General features: G+C 34.3%; 3 protein-coding genes across 3 annotated transcripts; 1 reads left to right on the forward strand and 2 right to left on the reverse strand.

Annotated features, from left to right (window-relative positions):
• Positions 1-8,139: 8,139 nt before the first annotated feature.
• On the reverse strand, positions 8,140-11,408 carry LOC139105941 (organic cation transporter protein-like). The gene is made up of 8 exons (XM_070662300.1): positions 11,258-11,408; positions 10,686-11,021; positions 10,288-10,535; positions 9,822-10,105; positions 9,354-9,699; positions 8,986-9,227; positions 8,698-8,867; positions 8,140-8,418 (listed from the first exon to the last, which is right to left on the reverse strand). Exons 1-8 carry the CDS (start codon positions 11,390-11,392, stop codon positions 8,140-8,142), a joined length of 2,040 nt encoding a protein of 679 aa, XP_070518401.1. The 5' UTR covers positions 11,393-11,408.
• A 1,684-nt stretch (positions 11,409-13,092) lies between these two features.
• LOC139105943 (uncharacterized) lies at positions 13,093-15,864 on the forward strand. The gene is made up of 2 exons (XM_070662302.1): positions 13,093-14,345; positions 14,621-15,864. Exons 1-2 carry the CDS (start codon positions 14,298-14,300, stop codon positions 14,858-14,860), a joined length of 288 nt encoding a protein of 95 aa, XP_070518403.1. The 5' UTR covers positions 13,093-14,297; the 3' UTR covers positions 14,861-15,864.
• A 74-nt stretch (positions 15,865-15,938) lies between these two features.
• Positions 15,939-18,681, reverse strand: LOC139105942 (structure-specific endonuclease subunit slx1-like). The gene is made up of 3 exons (XM_070662301.1): positions 18,039-18,681; positions 17,322-17,373; positions 15,939-17,215 (listed from the first exon to the last, which is right to left on the reverse strand). Exons 1-3 carry the CDS (start codon positions 18,221-18,223, stop codon positions 16,640-16,642), a joined length of 813 nt encoding a protein of 270 aa, XP_070518402.1. The 5' UTR covers positions 18,224-18,681; the 3' UTR covers positions 15,939-16,639.
• Positions 18,682-22,029: the final 3,348 nt, after the last annotated feature.

Genomic DNA, 22,029 nt, shown 5'->3' on the forward strand with positions numbered 1-22,029 from the left:
TTTCTCGGCTACTGGTGAAGGTAGAAGGCTCTGAATAGGCTCGTGTGCATTTTCGTTAAGTGCCGCACAATGCTATGATGTTAGATTTTAAAATGATTTTTCTTTGTTTTTTGGCCATATCTCTGCTGCTGGTGAATATAGAAGGCTCGAAATAGGCCCGTGTGCATTTCATTTAAATGCCGCACAATGTTACGTTGCCAGATCTCAAAATATTTTTTTGTTTTTTGGCCATTTCTCGGCTGCTGGTGAATATAGAAGGCTCGAAATAGGCCCGTGTGCATTTCATTTAAATGCCGCACAATGTTACGTTGCCAGATTAAAAAAATTTTTTTTTTGTTTTTAGGCCGTATCTCGGCTACTGGTGAAAGTAAAGAGCTCGAATAGGCCCGTATGAATTTTCTTTAAGTTTTGCACAATGCTACGTTGCCATATTTGAAAAACATTTCTTCTCGTTTTTTGGCATATCTCGGCTACTGGTGAAGGTAGAAGGCTCAAAATAGGTCCGAAAGCATTTCTTTTAAGTGCAGCACAATGCTACGTTGCCAGATTTCAAAAATATTTTTTTCTATATTTTGGCCATATCTCAATTATTGGTGAAAATAGAAGGCTCGGAATAGGCCCGTATGCATCTCCGTTAAGTGCCGCAGAATGCTACGTTGCCAAATTTCAAAAATATGTTTTTCCGTTTTTTGGCTATATTTCGGCAACTGGTGAAAGTAAAAAGCTTGGAATAAACTCGTATGCATCTCCTTTAAGTGCCGCACAATGCTAAGTTGCCAGATCTCAAAAATTTTTTTTTTCGTTTTTTGACTATATCTCGGCAACTGGTAAAAGTAAAAAGCTTGGAATAAACTCGTATGCATCTCCTTTAAGTGCCGCACAATGCTACGTTGCCAGATCTCAAAAATATTTTTTTTTGTTTTTTGGCCATAACTCGGCTATTGGTGAAAGTAGAAGGCTCGGAATAGGCCCGTGTGCATCTCCTTTAAGTGCCGCACAATGCTACGTTGCCAGATCTCAAAAATATTTTTTTTTGTTTTTTGGCCATTTCTCGGCTACTGGTGAAGGTAGAAGGCTCTGAATAGGCTCGTGTGCATTTCCGTTAAGTGCCGCACAATGCTATGATGTTAGATTTTAAAATGATTTTTCTTTGTTTTTTGGCCATATCTCTGCTGCTGGTGAAGGTAGAAGGCTCGGAATAGGCACGTGTGCATTTCCCTTAAGTGCCGCACAATGCTACGTTGCCAGATTGAAAAAATATTTTTTTTGTTCTTTTGCCATTTCTCGGTTGCTGGTGAATATAGAAGGCTCGAAATAGGCCCGTGTGCATCTCTGTTAAGTGCTACACAATGCTACGTTACCAGATCTTAAAAATATGTTTTTCCGTTTTTTGGCATATATCTCGGCTAATGGTGAAAGTAGAAGCCTTGGAATAGGCCCGTGTGCATCTCATTTAAATGCCGCACAATGCTACGTTGCCAGATTTTAAAAATATTTTTTTTTATATTTTGGCCATATCTCAATTACTGGTGAAAATAGAAGGCTCGGAATAGGTCCGAAAGCATTTTTTTTAAGTGCAGCACAATTCTACGTTGCCAGATTTAAAAAATATTTTTATCTATATTTTGGCCATATCTCAATTACTGGTGAAAATAGAAGGCTCGGAATAGGCCCGTATGCATCTCTGTTAAGTGCCGCACAATGCTACGTTGACAGAGTATAAAATCTTTTTTTTTTGTTTTTTGGCCATATCTCTGCTACTGGTGAAAGTAAAAAGCTTAGAATAGACTCGTATGCATCTCCTTTAAGTGCCGCACAATGCTACGTTGCCAGATTTAAAAAATATTATTTTGGTTTTTTGGATAAATAAGCGATAAAACTTTATTATTATGGACAGTGAAGAAAATAAAAACGAATGCAAGATAATGTATTACTAATAAATACGATAATTATAAGATTAAATGCTGAAATTTTTTGCGTATTATTGTAATTTTTTTTATTATTCTATATTCTATATTTTATATTAATTATCTAATATTCTATATCTATATTAATTATCTAAAATTCTATATTAATTATTACTTACTTTATAATTATTACTTTATAATATTAATTATTGCTTGAGAATTTAATGCGTTTTAAATGTTTTCTACACGATTTGAATGGTTAAATGAAAATACATTGTAATTTTTTTTTATCGAGCTCGTGCATTATTTATGCATACTAAAAAAGAAAGAAATTGTTTTTTGAAAGTAAAATTAACCGAAATAAATAGGAATTTGTTTGGAACTCATTCACATAGTTCTCAGATTTGTAATGACAAAATTAACCTTTTTTAAGTTATTTAATATCAATATACAAATGTCATTTGTGGTTTTTATATTCCAAAATGTATATAATGTTGATACATGAAAATGATTGTTTTTATTGAAATGCCCCACTTATTATTAAAAACGATTAATTATTATTATATGGTAGTATTATAGATTTTTAAAATATATCTGATCTGAGTACAATGTATGTGTAGGAACAGAAAATGGAATAAGAAACGTGATAAATATTTTTTATTAAATTTATTAAACTTTTGTAACAGATAGCTTAAGAAGATTAAACTGTACATTGTTATATAACGACTTTTCTGGTAGTTTTAATTCATTTACATACACATGGCTGTATATTATTTATCGCTTAAGTATTTTAGCGTTATTTGTTTTTGAATTTTTTGCCGGAATTGTACGAAGTGGAGATAAATTTTCTATTTCTGATTTAATAGATGATTCAGTTGAATTTTGTGTAGTTTTTTCTTCTTCTTCTTCTAACAGAATTACGTATTCATCATTTCCAATTTTATATCTATTACATGGCCACAATCCACATGATTCGAAACCATGAATTGCAGTCTCCATGGAAACTGCTTGATGATATGCAGTTCTTAAAATTTCTGAAATATTTACTTGTTTAATTAAATTGCCAGGGTTGTTTCTCATCCACGCGGCACACGCCTTATTGAAATATGATTTTAATGGTTTGAAAAATGATCTGTCTAGAGGTTGAAGCTAATAAGTGGTATGAGCTGGTAATGAAAGCATTACAATTCCATGATCTCTGGCAAGATTTATTGCTTCTAAATTTTTAGTATGTGTGGTGTGGCCATCTAAAATTAGGAGGATTTGCTGCTGACGTGGTTCTTTTTGTAATTTGAGATGTTTTATGAAATGTTGCAACCATTGAACAAATAGTGATTTCACAATCCAGCCACTCTCAGAACATGTATAAAGAGTATTTGGTGGACCACCGCGTTTAAGTTCATCCGTCATTCTCTTACGCTTAAAAATTAGCATCGGAGGAATAAATTCTCCAGCTGCATTCATGCAACAAATACATGTTGTGTTTAAATCGCGTTCTCCACTACTAACTGCACCAACTTGGTGCTTTCCCTTTAAAGCTAATATTTTAGCAGGCTTATGAACGGTGCTGAGACCTGTTTTGTCTACGTTATAAATTTAGTTTGGTGTAAATTTAAAATCGTCAAGTATTTTTTCATAAATATCAAAAAATTCAAACACAACTTTTTTGTTAAAACCTCTACATCTCGCCATCAAAGTCGCTTCGAGAGTTCTTAAAGTTATCTTTGAATGAGTTTTCTTAAATTGGTAATACCATTTCCAGCCTGCTAACTGCTGTTCCTTATTAAATCAATGCGGAAGTTTATATTTTTCAGCCAATTGAAAAGCTAAATGCCTCAAATCTTTTATAGTTAAGCCAAAGAATCGTGATTCTAACTCCAAAATATGCCGAACAAGTTCTTTTTCCATTTCGTCTGTTAAATCCCGCGGTCTTCCAATTCTTTTATGAGAATTTAACCCTTTTAAATGACGTCAAAATGTAGGTTTCGGAATACCATACATACGACAAACTTCGTTAAATTTAACAGTACCTTCATTGTACTTTTGTATGGCTGCATCCATATCTTGTTTAGACCATGTATTATAATTTCGTTTAGCCATTTTATGCTGAAAAAATATTCGTAAATAATATAAAATTTGAAATTTAATTTTATAAAAATAAATTTTTTAAAGTTAACGTCGAAAAAAATGAAAGAAAACGCGTTTTTATTCTTAAATCGTACCGGTACGAATTACGCTTAAAGTAATTTATTAATTAGGACATAATTATTTAAAGGTTATAACAATTTGATCCGCGTCAAAACCAACAAAAATAATATTAAAAGAAATACATTTTTATATAATACCACGCTTTTAATTTTATGTTGTATAGATTTTGTAAAATACTCTTATGAAACATACCGAAATTTTACTGGAAAAGTCCAAGAAACTTATTTCGTGTGATAAACTCTTGTTGATAAACGAAATTAACAAATACCATGGTAAAAAACAATCGAATGGATGTTAGTTTTAATATGTGTTTATAGATGCAACCATATATTTTATAATTTAGCCATAAATGTGGTGGTACGAATTAAGCGCAGGTACGAATTAGGCAAGTTTCCCCTACATTTAATGATCCTAATAATTTATTTGTTTTCTCTTCTGATAATTTTTTAAATACTGAATCGCCATGTACAGGAGGTAATTGTAATAAATCTCCAAACAATAAAATATTTTTATTACCGAACCATCCATCGTTACAATCTGTTGTATCAAATATTTCCGATAAACGTAAATGAATATACAACAAAGTTATATTAGAAATCATTGATACTTCATCAAAAATAAATAAAATTGCATCATTTAATTCTGTTCTTAAAACTTTTATTACATGATCTGATAATGGTTTATATTTTTCTGAATAACCATGTTCTACTGGTAATTGCAACAATCTATGTATTGTTAATCCATTTACATTAAATGCCGCAATTCCAGTTGGTGCTGCTACTGCTGTTTTTTTATTTAAATTTTTTTTTATCCATTTTTTTATTGTTTGTATTAAATAACTTTCACCAGTTCCTCCTTCCCCGCTTACAAATAATCTTATTTTTTTAGTTTCTGATGATACCGTATTTACGATTTTTTTAAAAACTCTTTTTTGATCTTTATTTAAATTTGAAATCATTTTATTGACATTAATTTCTTCTTCATTAATTTTCTCTAAATCTTTAAAATCTTGCATTGCCTCTTCTGCTACAACATTTTGTACTCCAATAGTATTATCTGGATTTTCTTGTGTATCTTTTTTATTTTCTTTTTCTTCTATTTGATTTTTTACTAATTGTTTTGCTGTTTCAAATGCATTTTGAATTTCTATTATTTTTTCATGATATTCCAATGCTTTTTCCAAATGTAATTTTATTTTATGAAATGCTTCTGTATAACTTTCACAACCTTCTTTGAGATCTTCTATTTTTCGCCATGGTTTAAATAAAAACAATAATGCATAAAAATATTCTTCTGAGCGCGTCTTTACATCGTATTTAAAATGATTTATTAAATTATCTCGTTTCTTTCTTTTAATATATTTAATATTTTCTAATTCGTAATATTCTATTCCTTGTTCTCTTGGTTTTACTTTTGTAATATCATACCATTTGAAAAATTCATATAAAGATTTTTTTTCAATTTTATGTGGTCTTTTTATATAATAATCATCAATTATTGATGGACAAAATATTTCTGTGGAGTTTTCATTTAAAGTTTCCATTTCTTTTCTATTTTTAACCTTTCTATATCTTATTTGATTAATATTAATCCATTTAATTGTTGTATTTTTATCTGTACCATATAATGGAATACCTAATAAGGTATCTACTGCTTCTAAAGCTCCACATTCTCTGTTGTTTGTAAAACGTAATGCAATATTCTATAAATAACTTGCTAATAATTTATTTTTATTATTTTTACACGCTGCAATAGTATCTGCAATTTCACTTTTGCTAGCTTTATTAACATACTTTGTAATATACCATGTTAATAAAGTTGATTTTTCTCCAATAAATTGAATGTCCATATTTCCTTCCCAAGCAGTAAAAAGAATTGGATTATAATCATTTATATTTTTTTCTTTTTCTGTACGAGATATATCATACAATCTACTTTTTGTTTTAATTGTTTACGACTAGCTATTGCACTAACTACATCTCTCATTAAAAATGTTTTGGTTGTTTGTCTTGGAAAACCGAATCGACAAATTCGTACAACTTTACGTCCTATTTTTTTATTTCGTAAATAATAATCATTATGTTTATGTTGTTGATGTGTTATTACTCGTTTATATAATATTGGAGATAATTTCGAATTAGGTATTTTTCAATTAATATGTTTTGTAATGAAATCTCCTACTTCCATACTTGTTGATTCACCAATTATTGGTGCATTTTCAATCCAAATAATTAAATGGATATGTTGTATTCCTCTTCCTTGATATTCCCTTTTCCAAAAATAATGTTTAACCTTTCCTATTGGATTACTATTTGCACATATAAAATCTAACATTCCTCGAAATTTATTTTCGAGGAATCTTGATGTAGATACTGGATCTCGAACAATTAATTTATTTGTGGCCTGTGGCCACGAAGAACTTTCAGATCCCGCGCCGCGACCACCACCGTTCGCCCAAAACGTCGCGCGGCCCCGGCCATAATTTAATTTACGCTCAAGCTGACCAGCCGCCCGCAGCGCGTAGCGCGGATTACCGTAGCGGGTAACACGGGCCGTCCAACCGCCCATACCGCGCGCCGCCACAGACCGCTCGGGAGTGGGGTGTCCCCCACTCCCGGGCCCACGGGTATATAAGCCGCCTCGAGCGCAGACGAGGCACCTTTTCCGCGCTGGGGAGCACCCCAGCATCCGATCCTCCAGGACTTGGGCGCTCCCAAGTTTTCCTCGACCGGGCTCACCCGGCCTTCGAAACCGACTTCGCTCTACACGACTCGGGCGCTCCCGAGCCTTCCTTCGACCGGGCGCTCCCGGCCATCCTCGACACCGACATCTCCGAGACTCGGGCGCTCCCGAGCCTTCCTTTGACCGGGCGCTCCCGGCCGTCCTCGACACCGACATCTCCGAGACTCGGGCGCTCCCGAGCCTTCCTTCGATCGGGCGCTCCCGGCCGTCCTCGACACCGACATCTCCGAGACTCGGGCGCTCCCGAGCCTTCCTTCGATCGGGCGCTCCCGGCCGTCCTCGACACCGACATCTCCGAGACTCGGGCGCTCCCGAGCCTTCCTTCGACCGGGCGCTCCCCGGCTCTCTCTCTCTCTCACCGACGCGGCCCTAGCATTCAGTCTCGTAGGTAGATTACGTTGCGCGCCGCCGTCTCGCGAACGCGAAGACTGTCCGACCGATACGGCCCGAACGACCTAGCTTGTAATCCGCGCCGCCGACTCGCGACCGCGGAAACTGTCCGAACGATACGGCCCGAACGGCCTAGCTTGTAATCCGCGCCGCCGACTCGCGACCGCGGAAACTGTCCGAACGATACGGCCTGAACGGCCCACCTTGTGATCTGCGCCGCCGACTCGCGACCGCGGAGACTGTCCGACCGATACGGCCTGAACGGCCTACCTTGTAACCGGCACCGCCGACTCGCGACCGCGGAAACTGTCCGAACGATACGGCCCGTCCCGTGTCCGCGGAATTGATACACGTCATACGGCCTAAGCGGCCCAAACTGTTTCCCGCGTTAAATCCAGCTCCCGGCGGACGTTGTTTCATTTACTTTTAGTTCCTTATTATGCTATTGTATTATTTGTTTCTTTACATTATTTCCTTAGTTCTTAAGCAAGTATAATAAATCATTTATTTTTACGTTAACCACGTCTCGGTTCTTTTCACTCGTACCCTGGCTTCCGACGAGCTTTCCGGACCCGAAAGTTCCGCTTTACAACTTATTGTTTTTTTTTTAGTATTTCTTTGTGTCTTTGATAAAAATTCTGAAGAAAATATAATTTTATTTATTTTTTTTAAATCTTCTTTTTTTAATACTTTTTCGAAATTAATAATTTTACGAAAATATCGTGTTAATTCATAAATTTTTGATTGCATTATTCTTACTTTTGGAAAATAAGGTGATTAATTTTTTAATGAGACTTTCGTTTCCGACAGCAGAGCGAGCGGTTGTGTGTATGAGAGTGTGACTGAGGAAAAAGGTTTTTGGGTGTTAAAAAGAATAAGTTACTCGGTATTTTTATTTTCCGTGAAGTTTACCAGAATTCCATTGTCTACCCAATCTTCCGAAAAGTTTCTCTCTTAGAATTTGTCTCTTTGTTAAAACCTCTTCCTTCGCATTGTTTTCTGTATCGACATCGCCACTCTTGTAATTATCGCTGCTTATTGCATTTTTCATATCTGCTATTTGGTCTGGTAAAACTTTGTTTAACGTTTCTGGTAAAATCAGAGCCAGCATGCCGGAGACAAGGCACAACGATCCAACGACTAGTAATTGTATTGGAAGTGATACATATTCCTTTTTATAATAAAAACAAAAAAAGCGGTAAATATGTATTTTGGATTATGGGTAAATTTATTTACGTAGCAGTCGACGCAATTCCTGCACCAGTTCAGGAGTTATTTTTCTTTTTGCACATTAAGAAAAAAGTGATAAATTCTAAACTAGTGCAGTTCCTGTGCTGTCTGCTGCGTAAATGAATGCACCCTTTGTATGTTGGTTAGATGACTTTATAATAGGCGAATTTTAATTCATCGGACTGAAAATTTTGCAAACAGAGATAAATGAATGACGTACCAGTAAAAGTATTATGCTCATATTGCCGAGATTCGCACATACCACACACAAACCTAACCAGGTACTTCGTATTACCGTCGGGGATATTTCAACACTGTATAAGTAGACGATAGATAGAGTACTTATGACCGTCACTCTGGCAAACAGGGTCATTATGGTTTTTGCGAGATCTAAAATAAAAAATTTAATGCTTTAGAAATATTTACAATCTACGTAAAACTTAATAAACTCTTATGACGTTGAGTAATAATGCTACATTAGAGGAAACTGTATATGTATTATCCTCACCTGTCCATGGTGAAGTGGTGGTGATAAAAATTAAGAAAGTCGCAATTAAAATATACATAATACCATTGAGAGATTGATATGTGCACATCGGCACTCGTCTACCATAGTTAGATAATATAAAGTATACAAATGTGTACGTTGCCATTTCGAGAATTGCGCCGAGACCGAACGTGATATGCCTGTTGATCGGAAAACTTGGCGCCAGATTGTTAGATATGCCGTCCGCTGTTGCAGACGCCCACCTTAAGTGATATAAAGTACAGTTGAGGTTTCAAATTAAAAGCATTAATGCTGTATGGTAGTCTAAGGATAAAATAAATAGAGCTGTCAAAGAAAGAGCTAAAGAATTACTTTTTAAAACATTTTACCATTGACAAATCATTATAGCACTGTATCTTCTTAATCTCGACGGTTTAATTGCATTCTTGAAGGTTGAACTGAGCTCGTTTGCGGTCTGTTTCTTAACAGCCGTTTCTGATTTCTCTTCATTTTTATCAGTTTTTCTTTTTTTTACTCTACGTAGGACTACCTCTTCTATACATTTTGCAGCAACTTTCTGTTCGCATTCTGATTGTGCAATCGTCTTTGAGTTTTGATCGCACTTGGAACTCGAAGGCAAATGCTTCTTGTCAAAATCTCCTTTAGTCTTTTCGCGTAATTCCATGTTGGAAAATTTGTTCCTCGAGTTGGTTGAATTGATTTCCAAAGCGTTTTCTAAAGCATATTTTCTATTAATAATAAATATCGAGACAAATATATTAATATATTAATACAAATTAATTAATAATTCTTACGTTGTACATGTAACGAATGTTAAGACGCGTTAATTGTTTTACCTATAATTTTTCGTTCTATTAATTTCGATTTGTTTAACAAATCTGTAGTTTCTTCCCGTTGGTTTTCGTTAGCCCTCGCTTTCTCAAGTTCAATACTGGTGACTCGCGACTTCCTTTCTGGTTTCATCGGCGTTGTGTTACTTTTCACGCATGCTTCTTGAAGAAGATTCTTCTTCTGCAATCCAGTGCAACAGCTGTTGTATATTGCGATTCTTTCAAGAACCATATCGGCCTCCGTTGATTTTCCTTTGGCCAGCAACCATCTCGGTGATTCTGGTATAATCCTGTCAGAAAAAATTAATTTTTTTTAATATTTATATTATATTAAATATTTTAGAAATATAATATTATTTGAAATATTTTTGGAAAATATATATATTTTTTTAAATTTCAAATTCTTTGATATTTGCTTTTTGCGATTGCGTCATTCGAGGTGTTTTCTATTTTTCCTTCTTTTTCTTCTTACCAAATGTACAGCACAGTAATTGCGGTGGGTACAGAAATGGCCAGCTGCAAAATTCGCCAATCAGGTATCACGTAGCTAAGTACTGCAAGCAGTATGAGACCGATTGACCAGGAGATCTGCATCATTAATGCAACGAAAGTGCGAAATCGCGCTGGAAATAGTTCGAGGGAGAGAATGTATGTGGAATTCTGCAAACCCTGGACAAACACTCCTTGAAGACCTCGCAGTGCCAAAAACGTAGGATAGTTCTAAAGTCACAAATTTCGTCTTCTTTAAAAATCTTCAAATTAACATTTTTATGCATTTAACTCCCTTTTTTTTTCTTCTTTTAGTAGTATCAAGTTTGCAATATTGAATAATAATCTTAATGATGTTACGATAAACATAAAATTTTGTACCTGCACAACGTAAAGTGCTACTGCCATCGTCCCTTGCGCGTAAAGACATATCGCTTGAACTGGAAATCTGCCAATGCGATCAGTTAGAATTCCAGTAATCCACGCACCCAGAATTACCCCTGCGTAATAAACGATCGGCCCGAGATGAGACAAGTATTGTTTTTCGCACACTAAACCCCATTCAGTGACTACGCTGCTCTCTGTAAACTCCGTTACAAAATGATATTTTCCAGAACAGGATGTAATCAGGTGCACTTGCGACGAAGTTAAATTGGCAGTGACCAACGAGTTGTTCGCAGTTTGACAGCCAAACCTTTTATTTGTTGAATCTTTTGCCTAAAATATAATAGTAATTTGCTTGCGCGATATCACGTTATCCAATTTCAAATAATAGAGAATTTTCTTATTTTAAACACCATTGTTAATATCGCTTAAATTGATGTATTAACGATTCAAAATAATTTTCTATCGTTACATTCGAGTGGTATTATAGGCTTACGTTTTATGTTACTTAATTAAAACAACAGCTTTGTCTTACATCGAAATAAGTGTCTGCAATTCGCACGTCTCACCTGGCAGTAAAATTTTGGTGCATAGTTGTGGAAAACCGGCAACGCGTGACTCATGGCGACGATGACATAGTTTACTCCGAGTAGCAACACTAACACCATTTGAAAGCAGCCCACTTTAGTTTCCTCCGCATTCATCGTAAGCAGCGATCTCTCCGCATCAACCCCTGATAACCCAATGACCGAAACTTCGTTCGTTAAAAGTGCGACGCGCCCCGCAATACGGTACACCACATACAATGTCACATTTATTTATTTTTTGAGATAAATCCGAATGAGCAGTTTTAAATGAACAACTAGGGAAACACCCCTCCTCCATTTAAAACGAGCATTTGTTCCATCTGTATATTAAAAAAAAATTAATAAGTTTTTGTTTTATACAACGATAGTTAACGTTGGAAAAATTACTGAAAGTTTGTTACTTGATTTATTAAAATTGGTTGAGGACTAGGTGGAGAACAAGCGGTTAAATAAATGGTTTGTTTATGTGAAATTAGAGAGAAAACCGAGCTCCATCCGACACGAGATTCAAAGTGTCATGCACCAAGGTAAAGCATGCACTGACAGAGAGAGGAGGAGTTGTTTCTCCTGCAGGACGTGAGGCGTAAAGGAAGAAACTGAATGGCGGATGAATCAGAGGAGGACGACCTATTGTTCCAATACCTATAACGATGTATGTGCGCTGGCATGCGGTATATACGAGAAACGAACGATCTTCTGTCAATAATCATCAATATTCCACGGTTGATGCGGCTATATAAATAAGCGAATCGCCGCTTTATCATTTTTACCCTATTATTATAATAAAAATTTTATCTCGCGCAAAGCGCAAAGAAGAAAAATCGGAGGAAAGAGAAAAAGAGAAGAAGAGTGGGAGGAGAAGATAAAGAGAAAGGGAGACGATAACGGATTATCAATTTTTCCATTTTCAAGCTGAGCCAGATGGAAGACATCGAATTTAATGATGCGTTCGCGCTAATTGCGAATGATTGCGCGGTGTCTCTCTGTTTTACGCGGTCAATTGAAATAGAAGGCTTGGCGTAAAAATGCTTGTAAACGTACGTGTTAACAATGTGAATTTCAGCACGAACTAGATGCCACAAATGATAGTCATTTCCGCGGAATGCTTACGGAAAATGTATTCGCGGGCTGCGTGTTACTCGAGTCACAGATAATGTTCCGACTAGGTTTATGAACTCCGCCAACATTTGATCGCCGTATACGTAACGTATGCAGTTGTATGCAGCTCGTGTCATAATAGCAGAAAGACACGTCGATCGATCCTGACTTTCATTATTTCATTTCATTCGAATTTACACGCTTACACGCTTACACGCTACATAAAAAATACACATTAAATTAAATTAAATAGGTATCTCTCCCACGATTCGTGCAAATTAATGATTTTAGTTTTTCTCACTTTCTTAATTGAAATGGTACAAGTATCTGTTTTCTTGTGTTTTGTTGCTAAAACAAGATAGTAGGAAAAGGCGTCAACTAACGAGGCTTCGTGGACGTTTAATGGCTATCTGTGCACAATGGCAGAATTTAGAAGGCGTACCGTACTTAGCAGTATTATATTTTAATCGTGACAGGGTGTAAGAAGTCATAGCGGCACGGTAATGACGACAACCGAGCTAGCTGGGTGTTACCTTTGTTTCTGGAACTGTTTGCGTATGCCGAGTTTGTTACGTCCGGTCTCAGCCGCATCCTGCCTTTCATCGGTGCACGTTACGTTGCCAAGATCGACTATTGAATTTGAAGGGGAAACTTCCTTCTTTATCCGCGTCATTGTCGTTGCCATTCGATTTTAGGCGATTTGACCAGTCCAAATTGGCATAATAGCTAATTATTCCGTAGGAAAAAAAAAAGATTAATTGAAAAGTAAACAGAATGATGACAGGCAGGCAGGCAGGCAGGCGCATCTCAAAATTCAATTAAAAGTTATACTCTCAAGTATAAATATCTGAAACGATCGCGAGAACGACGGATGGCGTTATTACGATGGGGAAAAAAAAATTTCGTAACACATCGCGTAATATACGGCACGAATGGATGGATGATGCGCCAGTTAACGATCCGTGCCAGATTTCATCGGCGCTTACAATTCAGGCTAATTTCTTGTACGTTTTCTAGCAGGTGATGCGGTTCTTCGGGATCTAACGCGCGCGCATTATATTCCCGTGTAATAGGAACGCAACAGAGTTGATAATAATCTTGTATAAGAATACAGAAATAAGAATAATAAGTCGCGAAAACAGCGAGAGATTACGTACGATAACGTAACGATACGTCGCCCGATACGACAATATATAAATAGGGATATTAATTATTTAAAATACCAACGATACTAAAATAATATTATAAATAAATAATCCATCTGTTGGGAATATTAATAATAATTCCAGTCGAAAGAACAACCTAACGACCGTTTGAAATTTCGTCGCGATTGCAGTGGATGGTGGATAATAAATATAATATGGTATTTGCTGAGATCTAGCGTGAAAACGCGTGATGCAGCGATAAACGCGCATGTCGTACATGGCAAGCTAAGACGTTCGATGACTGGCGTCCAACCTTATGGCGCGTGTGGACTGGCCTGGATGCCTTTTTTTTCCTGGAGTGTACCGTTATCGTAGAATACCTTAGGTTCTCCGCGATCATCGTCTTAGTCGGCGGTGTGTATATCGACGACGCGTCGATTTCGCTTGGCCGTTCGGGAGAGCGGGTCATCGCGTTTCGACTGTTCTGCCCGCTTCTCTTCTCGAGCCGCACGACCGCGCGCCGTGGTGGAATAAAGGCCGAGGTGGAATAAACTCTCGCCTCTCGCCGTCTCACGTTACGAGTCACGACTGGCCGCTCGTTCGATTTTCCTCAGTTCTATTTGGCGAACGTTCCGCGATAGATCGTTCGTTGTGCGAATGCTTCGCTCGTATGCAAGCACCGCGGCGTTGTTTTTCTTGAATCGCCATCGAGCTGCCGCAACGGCCGGCCGGCTCCCTCGTCGTCGAAATTTATTATCGTGCGCACTAAGAAGCGCAGGATGAGAGCTCGGATAGTCTTGCTAGGAATTTTGCTCGTATGCACGAGCGTGAGTACAAGTCTTTCCAAATTTTTCTCTTTTCTTATTTTTCATCTGTTTCCATCTGTTTGACAATTGACGAGATTCGGCTCGTTTTCGATTTCGAGTCGCTGTCATTGCCATTATCTTATTTATCGTTACTCATCTCCATTAATCGTAAATTCGGTTTGATCAGCTGATCCTGGATATCGAGTAATTCTATTAAATTTCTTTTTTTTTTTCCTTTAATAATTTGTCCATTGTTCTTTGATGAAATATTTTAAAAGTTATTTAAACATTCATAGATTGAGTATGCAGATAGCAGATCGAAGAAAACGACGCAGCTGTCCTTGCAGACCAAAGAGACTAACGTGGTGAATTTTATGCGGCTGCTGATGATGAGATTGGTCTTCGGGGTTGCTTCCGCAATGGGACTGGGCGAGAATCTCTCGGGTGTTCTTGGCGGAATTTTTGTGCCTCCTGGAGCTGAGGAATACAATGAGGATTATGGAGAGGATGACTTGATTGTACCTGATATTTTCTAAATTAGATAACTTTTAGTCTAATTGCGCGCACCTTCGATGGTTTTTAACATTGGATATTTCAGAATTTATTTTTTCCGATACACTTTTGCAAAGACTCTTTCATTTTCTAATTTAATTACTATTAATAAGATTTACTCAAGAATTTTATCGATTAGGGTGGAAATAGCGAACAAAAAGGTTTCAGATTCTGTTTGTTACACGTTAATGTGAAACGTTTAAAAACTTCTCATTAAAAAGTCTCGCTTGTGGCGTGATGAAACATTAGGTTACAATTGAATCGTAACTCTATCGATCTTGTGTAAAAGGCTTTTTAAATGATTTTGTATACCGTTATCCGTGGCAATTTTGGTAGATAGATGTGCACTGATTGCTAGGGGTAAAGATACGAATAGTTAATTACTTTGTTTCCGCTTTCCGCTTATTTCATTTACCATAAAAGTATGCACTATCAATTTTATCGATTGATTCTAGTTCAGGGAAATCTTCGGATAAAAATGAAATCAATCCTTAATCTTTGGAAAGTGTAAAACCAGTTTAAAACCACTTTCAAATAATTTGATACAATCACAATATTATTTTAGTTTATTTCGCTGTTTAATGAAATGTATTGGACCGTACGTACTCAGCAAATACATGTGTTATATAACAATTACATTATTGAGTAGAAAATTACAACTAACATGTACGTTACGTGTAATATTGTGTTTGTTGGGTATGTACATACATAGAACTGGATTTACCCCATACTTAAAAAGTAATCAATTCTAACGGTTAATAAAAGTAAATCGAATGATGATTTCCATAATTACTGTGAAAACTTGTAATTATAAAACACATCGTTATGCATATCGATAAGTGAGACGGAAAGCGTAATGTTATTGTTAAAGAGGAATTATTTATTTATTTATTTATTTATTTATTTTACCATAGTAAAAACAATTTTAGTTTAACAATAATATAAGTAATCTTAAATATTAAAAAACCCAGTCATTTTGCAACATAGAATTGCGTTTTGTATTATTTCAGTAGTTAACAAATTTTATTACAAATTTATATGTACCAATAATATAAAACGATAATTTGGTATAATCTATTGTAAAACGTATTTCGTCGATCAGATTTTTCTTTAAAAAATTATTAATTTGTTAAAAAAACTGAAAGTTTAATATTAATTTATGTAATAATCGAATGTTTAACTAAACTTATACAGTATTGCATAGTTCTAAAAAATATCTGTTTATACAATTAATAAATATAACAAATGTGAATTAATTATATAATATTTTTCTTTAAAAGAATAACAATTCTGGCAATAAAATTTTTCTTGATTAATTTTCGTATTATCGATTTATACAACGTGCATTATTATTATTATTATTATAAATCTCGATTCGTAAAAAAGTTTATCTACATTAGTTATGGCTAGTCGAGAAAATTAGTATGCGACAAACTTGCGAGAAAGATAAAAGAAATTAGACTAACGCATTTTTTTCCTTCGCATAAACATTCCTCGAATATTTCGATATGAATGGTATACTGTTTAATCACGTACAAGTTCTACTAACAGTTAGACGTAGCGTGTGCTAATTACACAGTAAGCCAATGTCCACCGAATGGGATTGATGTGTCCGTGTAACAGTTAATGTGCCGTATGTCGTATGCCATGTGAATTAATGTCGGCCCACGTTATACATACCATTGACGTTAAAATATTACTGATTTAAGATAACAAATTAAAAATATTTCTACTTATTTATAGATAATTATGTAAAACGTTACTTATAAATCGCTATCACTGAAAAAATCACTATTAATTTCTTCAAGGTTTTGATAACAACCGTTCTTTTTTCTTATAAGATCTCCCCAAAGAACGTTAGATTTGCAAGAAGGACAAGTACCTCCAATCGGTAAAATCATTTCATCCACACCAAATTCTTTCGCTAAACAAATTAAGTGAGCAGTTAAAAGACATTTGGGTTTTACGCAAATAACAGAATCTTTCTCTATCAAGATCAAATTACAAAGAACACATAACATCAAGGGCTTTTCCACTGGAAAGTATAATTCTTGTGACGGAACATTATTTTCTTTTGTTCTTTGCATTTGCTTAACTTTAGAACTAGTAACTTTGCCATAGCATATGGGCATGTGTAATGGTGGAGATATGTATTTATGATAATTTTTGGAAAATTCATAGTCCATCCATCGTATTGTCAAAGGTAGACGACACCAAGGTCCAATTTTCAACATTTCAGACAAAACTGTCAAACAAAAATCAAATTTCTTCTGTGACGATTTTTTTGGGAATGTGTTTAATCGTCTACTCATATGCGGATGTTGCCAAGCCCATTCAAACTAAAACAATTCCATGTTAATTTATAAAAATAAACAACACTGTAATAAATATCATAGTAGTCCATCCTTGTTTTAAAGTCTTAAAAAAATAAAAACTAAAACTTACTCTAAGAGCAGAAGTGCTATTGGGAAATCCATGAATAATCAATACCATGTTCCTAAATATGACAATTAATTCAGAAAGTGTGCAAGCGAAAATACTTATTACTGTTTATTAAATTGATTATGTATGTATTTAACAATTATTATATATATATATATATATATCTATATATATATATCTATATATATATATATATATATATATATATATATATATAAGGGTGATTAGTGTGACAACGCTCGTGGGGTGATAGATCTCAACAAATTGAACGTAAGTTCTATATCATTTTACGTTTTTTCAAATTATAGTCGAGATATAAATTTTTTAAATTAATAAAATACAGCGAATAAGTTCCACGCTCTAGTAGAAAAGAGCACAGTCTACTCTAACACACATGGGTCGACGCTCGATTGTAAATGTACCGAGCCGGCTATCTTGCCGCTATAGAAACAATTTTTGGCTCATGCGTGTTAGAGTAGGCTGTGCTTTTTTCTACGAGAACGTGAAACTTATTAGCTGTATTTTATTAATTTAAAAAAATTTATATCTCGACTCTAATTTAAAAAAACGTAAAATAATATAGAACTTTTATGTTTAATTTATCGAGATCTAACTACGAGCGTCAACAACCCTGGGACACTCTATATGTGTGTATATATATATATATATATATATATATATATATATATATATATATATATATATATACATAAGAATTACCATGGTCCTCTGTTACTAGTTTTCCAAGCTCCACCATGCTTTTTACCAGCATTATGTTGCTTAATCCTTCGTTTTGGATCTACAGTATAACCTATATAAGTTCTTCCCTTGTACTTTGGATTCATACAATACAGTAAATATACTCCACAAAAATGCTCTATTACTTCAGGCTCTTCTTCCATCATTGAATATTTTAAACTTTCTGGACATAACGAGTCTATTCTATTTTAAATACTTTGGCATTTTAATTTGAAAGGTGTAATTCACTGTTCTCGCAGCGACTTTGGCACTGTCATATAAACCAAAAAAAATACTTTTCAGCGGTATTAACTAGGAAACAAACACCTGGTCGATCCATACTATACCACCACATCGTCAGCAGTGTCCAGAATTACTTCGCAAGATGCTTCAACTATCAATTGCATTCAACATGTGACTCTGAATGAAAACTCTATCGTGAGCATTTCCCACAAACAGATACGTAACTTCTACGTCGTAATTATCATCGCATATTATTACATTTTGTAAAAATAAATTAATGTATATTGTATAATTTCAAAAAAGTTATAAATTCCGACATTTATGAAATAACTCGAAGAAAATAATATTCACACACTTGACTGAAACTTAATTAAATTTTTAATTTTCTCCATATGCAATCGTTTGTATTTCGTTTGAAGATATTTGAAGTGCAATTAAAATTATTTGTGAGTCATCCGTTTAATTATAATTAATAAATTAATTTTTTGGTTGGAAGTTAGCCGGAACATATTAAATTAACAAAGTCCTCATATGGAATCGTTTAAAGCTTGTCTAAAAAGGTATGAAGTGCCTTTTTTAACGTTTGTGAGTAATTTAAACATATTTTAATTAATTAATGGAAGTTAGCCGAAATTTTGTTGGGTCGGAAAAGACAGAGTCAGTTTCCCTTCTTAAATCTTGCATGCTGTATGGCCAGTGATGGGAATTTTAGCTCCGAGCAACATCGATGTTGCTGGAGTGGGGAACCACGCACACACGCCAGCGTCCTGTCGGTGAGCGCGCTTCGTTCGGCTTCGCTCGGTTTCGCTCGGCTTTCAGAAGAGGACAGATATACAGGGTGTCCGGTTCGTTTTGTCTCTCCCGAAATTTTGGGATAGACAATAATAATTCAAGACGAAAAGTCCTATACAATTATGCAAAATTTGTCACCGTTGATTTTATAAAAATTATAATGTCTCGGCGAATGAACGCTAAGAAATCTTTGGGCTTGGCGCGGCGATGGCATTGTTTAGTTTTCTACAGAAAGTAGCCGAATCGAATAATAATGATTGGCGAGCGGTTTCGGCGAATGAGCTCTAAGCAACTTAGGGGCCGGCCGCGGCGGCGACGGTGTTTATAAAGATGTTATCTGAGTTAACTCAAAAGGGGACAATCGCGAGCGCATTTGTTTTATTTTTGCCGCAATGATTTTGATACGTATTGAAATCTTTGCGGCAAAAATAAACAAATGCGCCCGCAGCTTTCTACGCATGCCGCCGTCGCCTCAGATCGGAGAGACTAGCGTACCGCCGAACGCTATCTCTGGTGGTCCGTGTACCATATCTCCTGTCTCTCCTGATAAACCAAATAAACTTATGAAATAAATAATGTTAATACAAATATTATTGTTTTTATCAAAATGTATACTTTTATTAAACCCTTCTTAATCCCTTTCGTCCATCCCTGCAAAATGAATATTTTTTTTATTACATTCCCAGTGAACATGCATGTCTTAAAGATGTCTTAAAGACGTCATTTTTGAGACGTCTTTAAGACTTAACCGAAAGACATCTTTAAGACAATTTTTAGACATGTCGTGAAGACGTCTTAGAAAAGACGTCTTAAAGACGTATTTTCCAAGACGTCTTAACGACACGTCTGTAAGACAACATTAAGACGACTTTAAGACATTTGAAAAATCCGCGCGATTTGTAAGTCTTATAACCTCAAAAAGTTATCACGATCGTTCGTGCAAACTATCATGTCTGAGGTAAGGAAAAATATTAATCACGTATATTACAATTCCCTCGAGCATCTTTTTGTATTTGAATTTTGCTTCCACGAGATGACTATTTTCATTATTAATACAATTTTGTAATAAATATTTTTAAAAAATTGAAGGTTCCTTACATATTCACAAAATATTTGTCAGTAATTTATGTTCTATTTTAATAGGAACGAATTATTTTTACTACGTACAAATATATAGTACATATGTATTTTACAATATATATACATATATTTAATTAATGTATTTTTATATTTTTATTTTTAATTAATGTTTTTATACATGTATTTTTCAAGTAATGTATTTTAAAATATATTACTCAAAAATACATATATAAAAATACATTACTTAAAAATACATGTACAACATAAAATACATTAATTAAAATACATGTGTTAATATACTTGTATTTTTTTAAAATTGTATTTTTATATATGTATTTTAAGTAATTAAACAAATATAAAAACAATATTAATTTCTGTATTTTTATTGCAATTAAATTAATAATTATTATTAATTATGGGAACGCGTAAAGTTGTCTTAAACACGTCTGAAAGTCGTCTTGCACATGTCTTAAAGACGTCTTAAACATGTCTAAAAGACGTTAAGACTTCTTTAAGACGTCTTAAATGTGTCTTGAAAATGTCCTTTAAGACGTCTGAGAGACATCCTTTAGGCGTCAGAAAACGAGTCGTAAGACGTCTTTAAGACGTCTTTAAGACGTCTTACAGACAGTTCTGAAAGACGTCTTGTAAAATTTAAGACGTCTTTAAGACATCTTTAAGACGTCATAATGTTCACTGGGTTAACTTATACCGCGATGTTAAAATCAATTTATTAAACAAATATTATAAAATACGCGTGCACATAAAAAATTTATGTTCTTAATTATTTAAATGTAAAATGTACATAAGAAAATCGTGTATTTTAAAATATAACTTTTTTAATGTTTAAAAGTTATTAGAGCAAGTCATCCCAGTGAACATTATGACGTCTTAAAGATGTCTTAAAGACGTCTTAAATTTTACAAGACGTCTTTCAGAACTGTCTATAAGACGTCTTAAAGACGTCTTAAAGACGTCTTACGACCCGTTTTCTGACGCCAAATGTCTCAGGACGTCTTAAAGGTTTTCAAGACACATTTAAGACGTCTTAAAGAAGTCTTAATTCCGTCTTTTAGGACATGTTTAAGACGTCTTTAAGACGTAAGACGACTTTTCAATTGTTTAAGACAACTTTATAATTATTAATTTAATTGCAATAAAAATACAGAAATTAATATTGTTTTTAATACATATAAAAATACAATTTAAAAATACAATTTTATATTAACACGTATTTACACATTAATGTATTTTTATGTTTATACATGTATTTTTTAAGTAATGTATTTTTATATGTATTTTTAGTAATATATTTTAAAATACATTACTTGAAAAATACATGTATAAAAACATTAATTAAAAAATAAAAATATAAAAATACATTAATTAAAAATATATGTATAAAAATATAATAATAAAAATACATATGTATAAAAATATATTTATATACATATGTATTTTACAATTATTATATTTTATACATATAAAACAATTTATACATATATTTTACAATTATTATATTTTTATAAATATTTCATTTTTGCGTAGTATAATTCGTTCCTATTAAAATAGAACATAAATTACTGACAAATATTTTGTGAATATGTAGGAACTCAAAATATTTATTACAAAATTGTATTAGAAAATAGTCATCTCGTGGAAGCAAAATTCAAATACAATTGTAATATACGTGATTAATATACCTTACCTCGAACATTTTTTGAGTTATAAGACGCCCGGATTTTTAAGTCTTAAAGTCGTCTTAATGTTGTCTTAACGTGTCGTTAAGACGTCTTGAAAAATCGTCTTTAAGACGTCTTTTCTAAGACGTCTTCACGACATGTCTAAAATTGTCTTA

Source organism: Cardiocondyla obscurior, linkage group LG10 (genome assembly GCF_019399895.1).
Source record: "Cardiocondyla obscurior isolate alpha-2009 linkage group LG10, Cobs3.1, whole genome shotgun sequence".
In the NCBI taxonomy this organism is placed as follows: Eukaryota; Metazoa; Arthropoda; class Insecta; order Hymenoptera; family Formicidae; genus Cardiocondyla; species Cardiocondyla obscurior.

Bases quoted from the DNA above. Each gene is read 5' to 3' on its own strand.
- LOC139105941 (XM_070662300.1), bottom strand. From the start codon at position 11,392: ATGAATGCGGAGGAAACTAAAGTGGGCTGCTTTCAAATGGTGTTAGTG. The intron at 10,536-10,685 runs GTACAAAATTTT...TTGTGACTTTAG, and splicing joins TAGCACTTTACGTTGTGCAG to AACTATCCTACGTTTTTGGC. The intron at 10,106-10,287 runs GTAAGAAGAAAA...TTTTTCTGACAG, and splicing joins ATTACTGTGCTGTACATTTG to GATTATACCAGAATCACCGA.
- LOC139105943 (XM_070662302.1), top strand. From the start codon at position 14,298: ATGAGAGCTCGGATAGTCTTGCTAGGAATTTTGCTCGTATGCACGAGC. The intron at 14,346-14,620 runs GTGAGTACAAGT...AAACATTCATAG, and splicing joins TTTTGCTCGTATGCACGAGC to ATTGAGTATGCAGATAGCAG.
- LOC139105942 (XM_070662301.1), bottom strand. From the start codon at position 18,223: ATGATGGAAGAAGAGCCTGAAGTAATAGAGCATTTTTGTGGAGTATAT. The intron at 17,374-18,038 runs GTAATTCTTATG...TGTCATATTTAG, and splicing joins ACTAGTAACAGAGGACCATG to GAACATGGTATTGATTATTC. The intron at 17,216-17,321 runs GTAAGTTTTAGT...GAATTGTTTTAG, and splicing joins ATAGCACTTCTGCTCTTAGA to TTTGAATGGGCTTGGCAACA.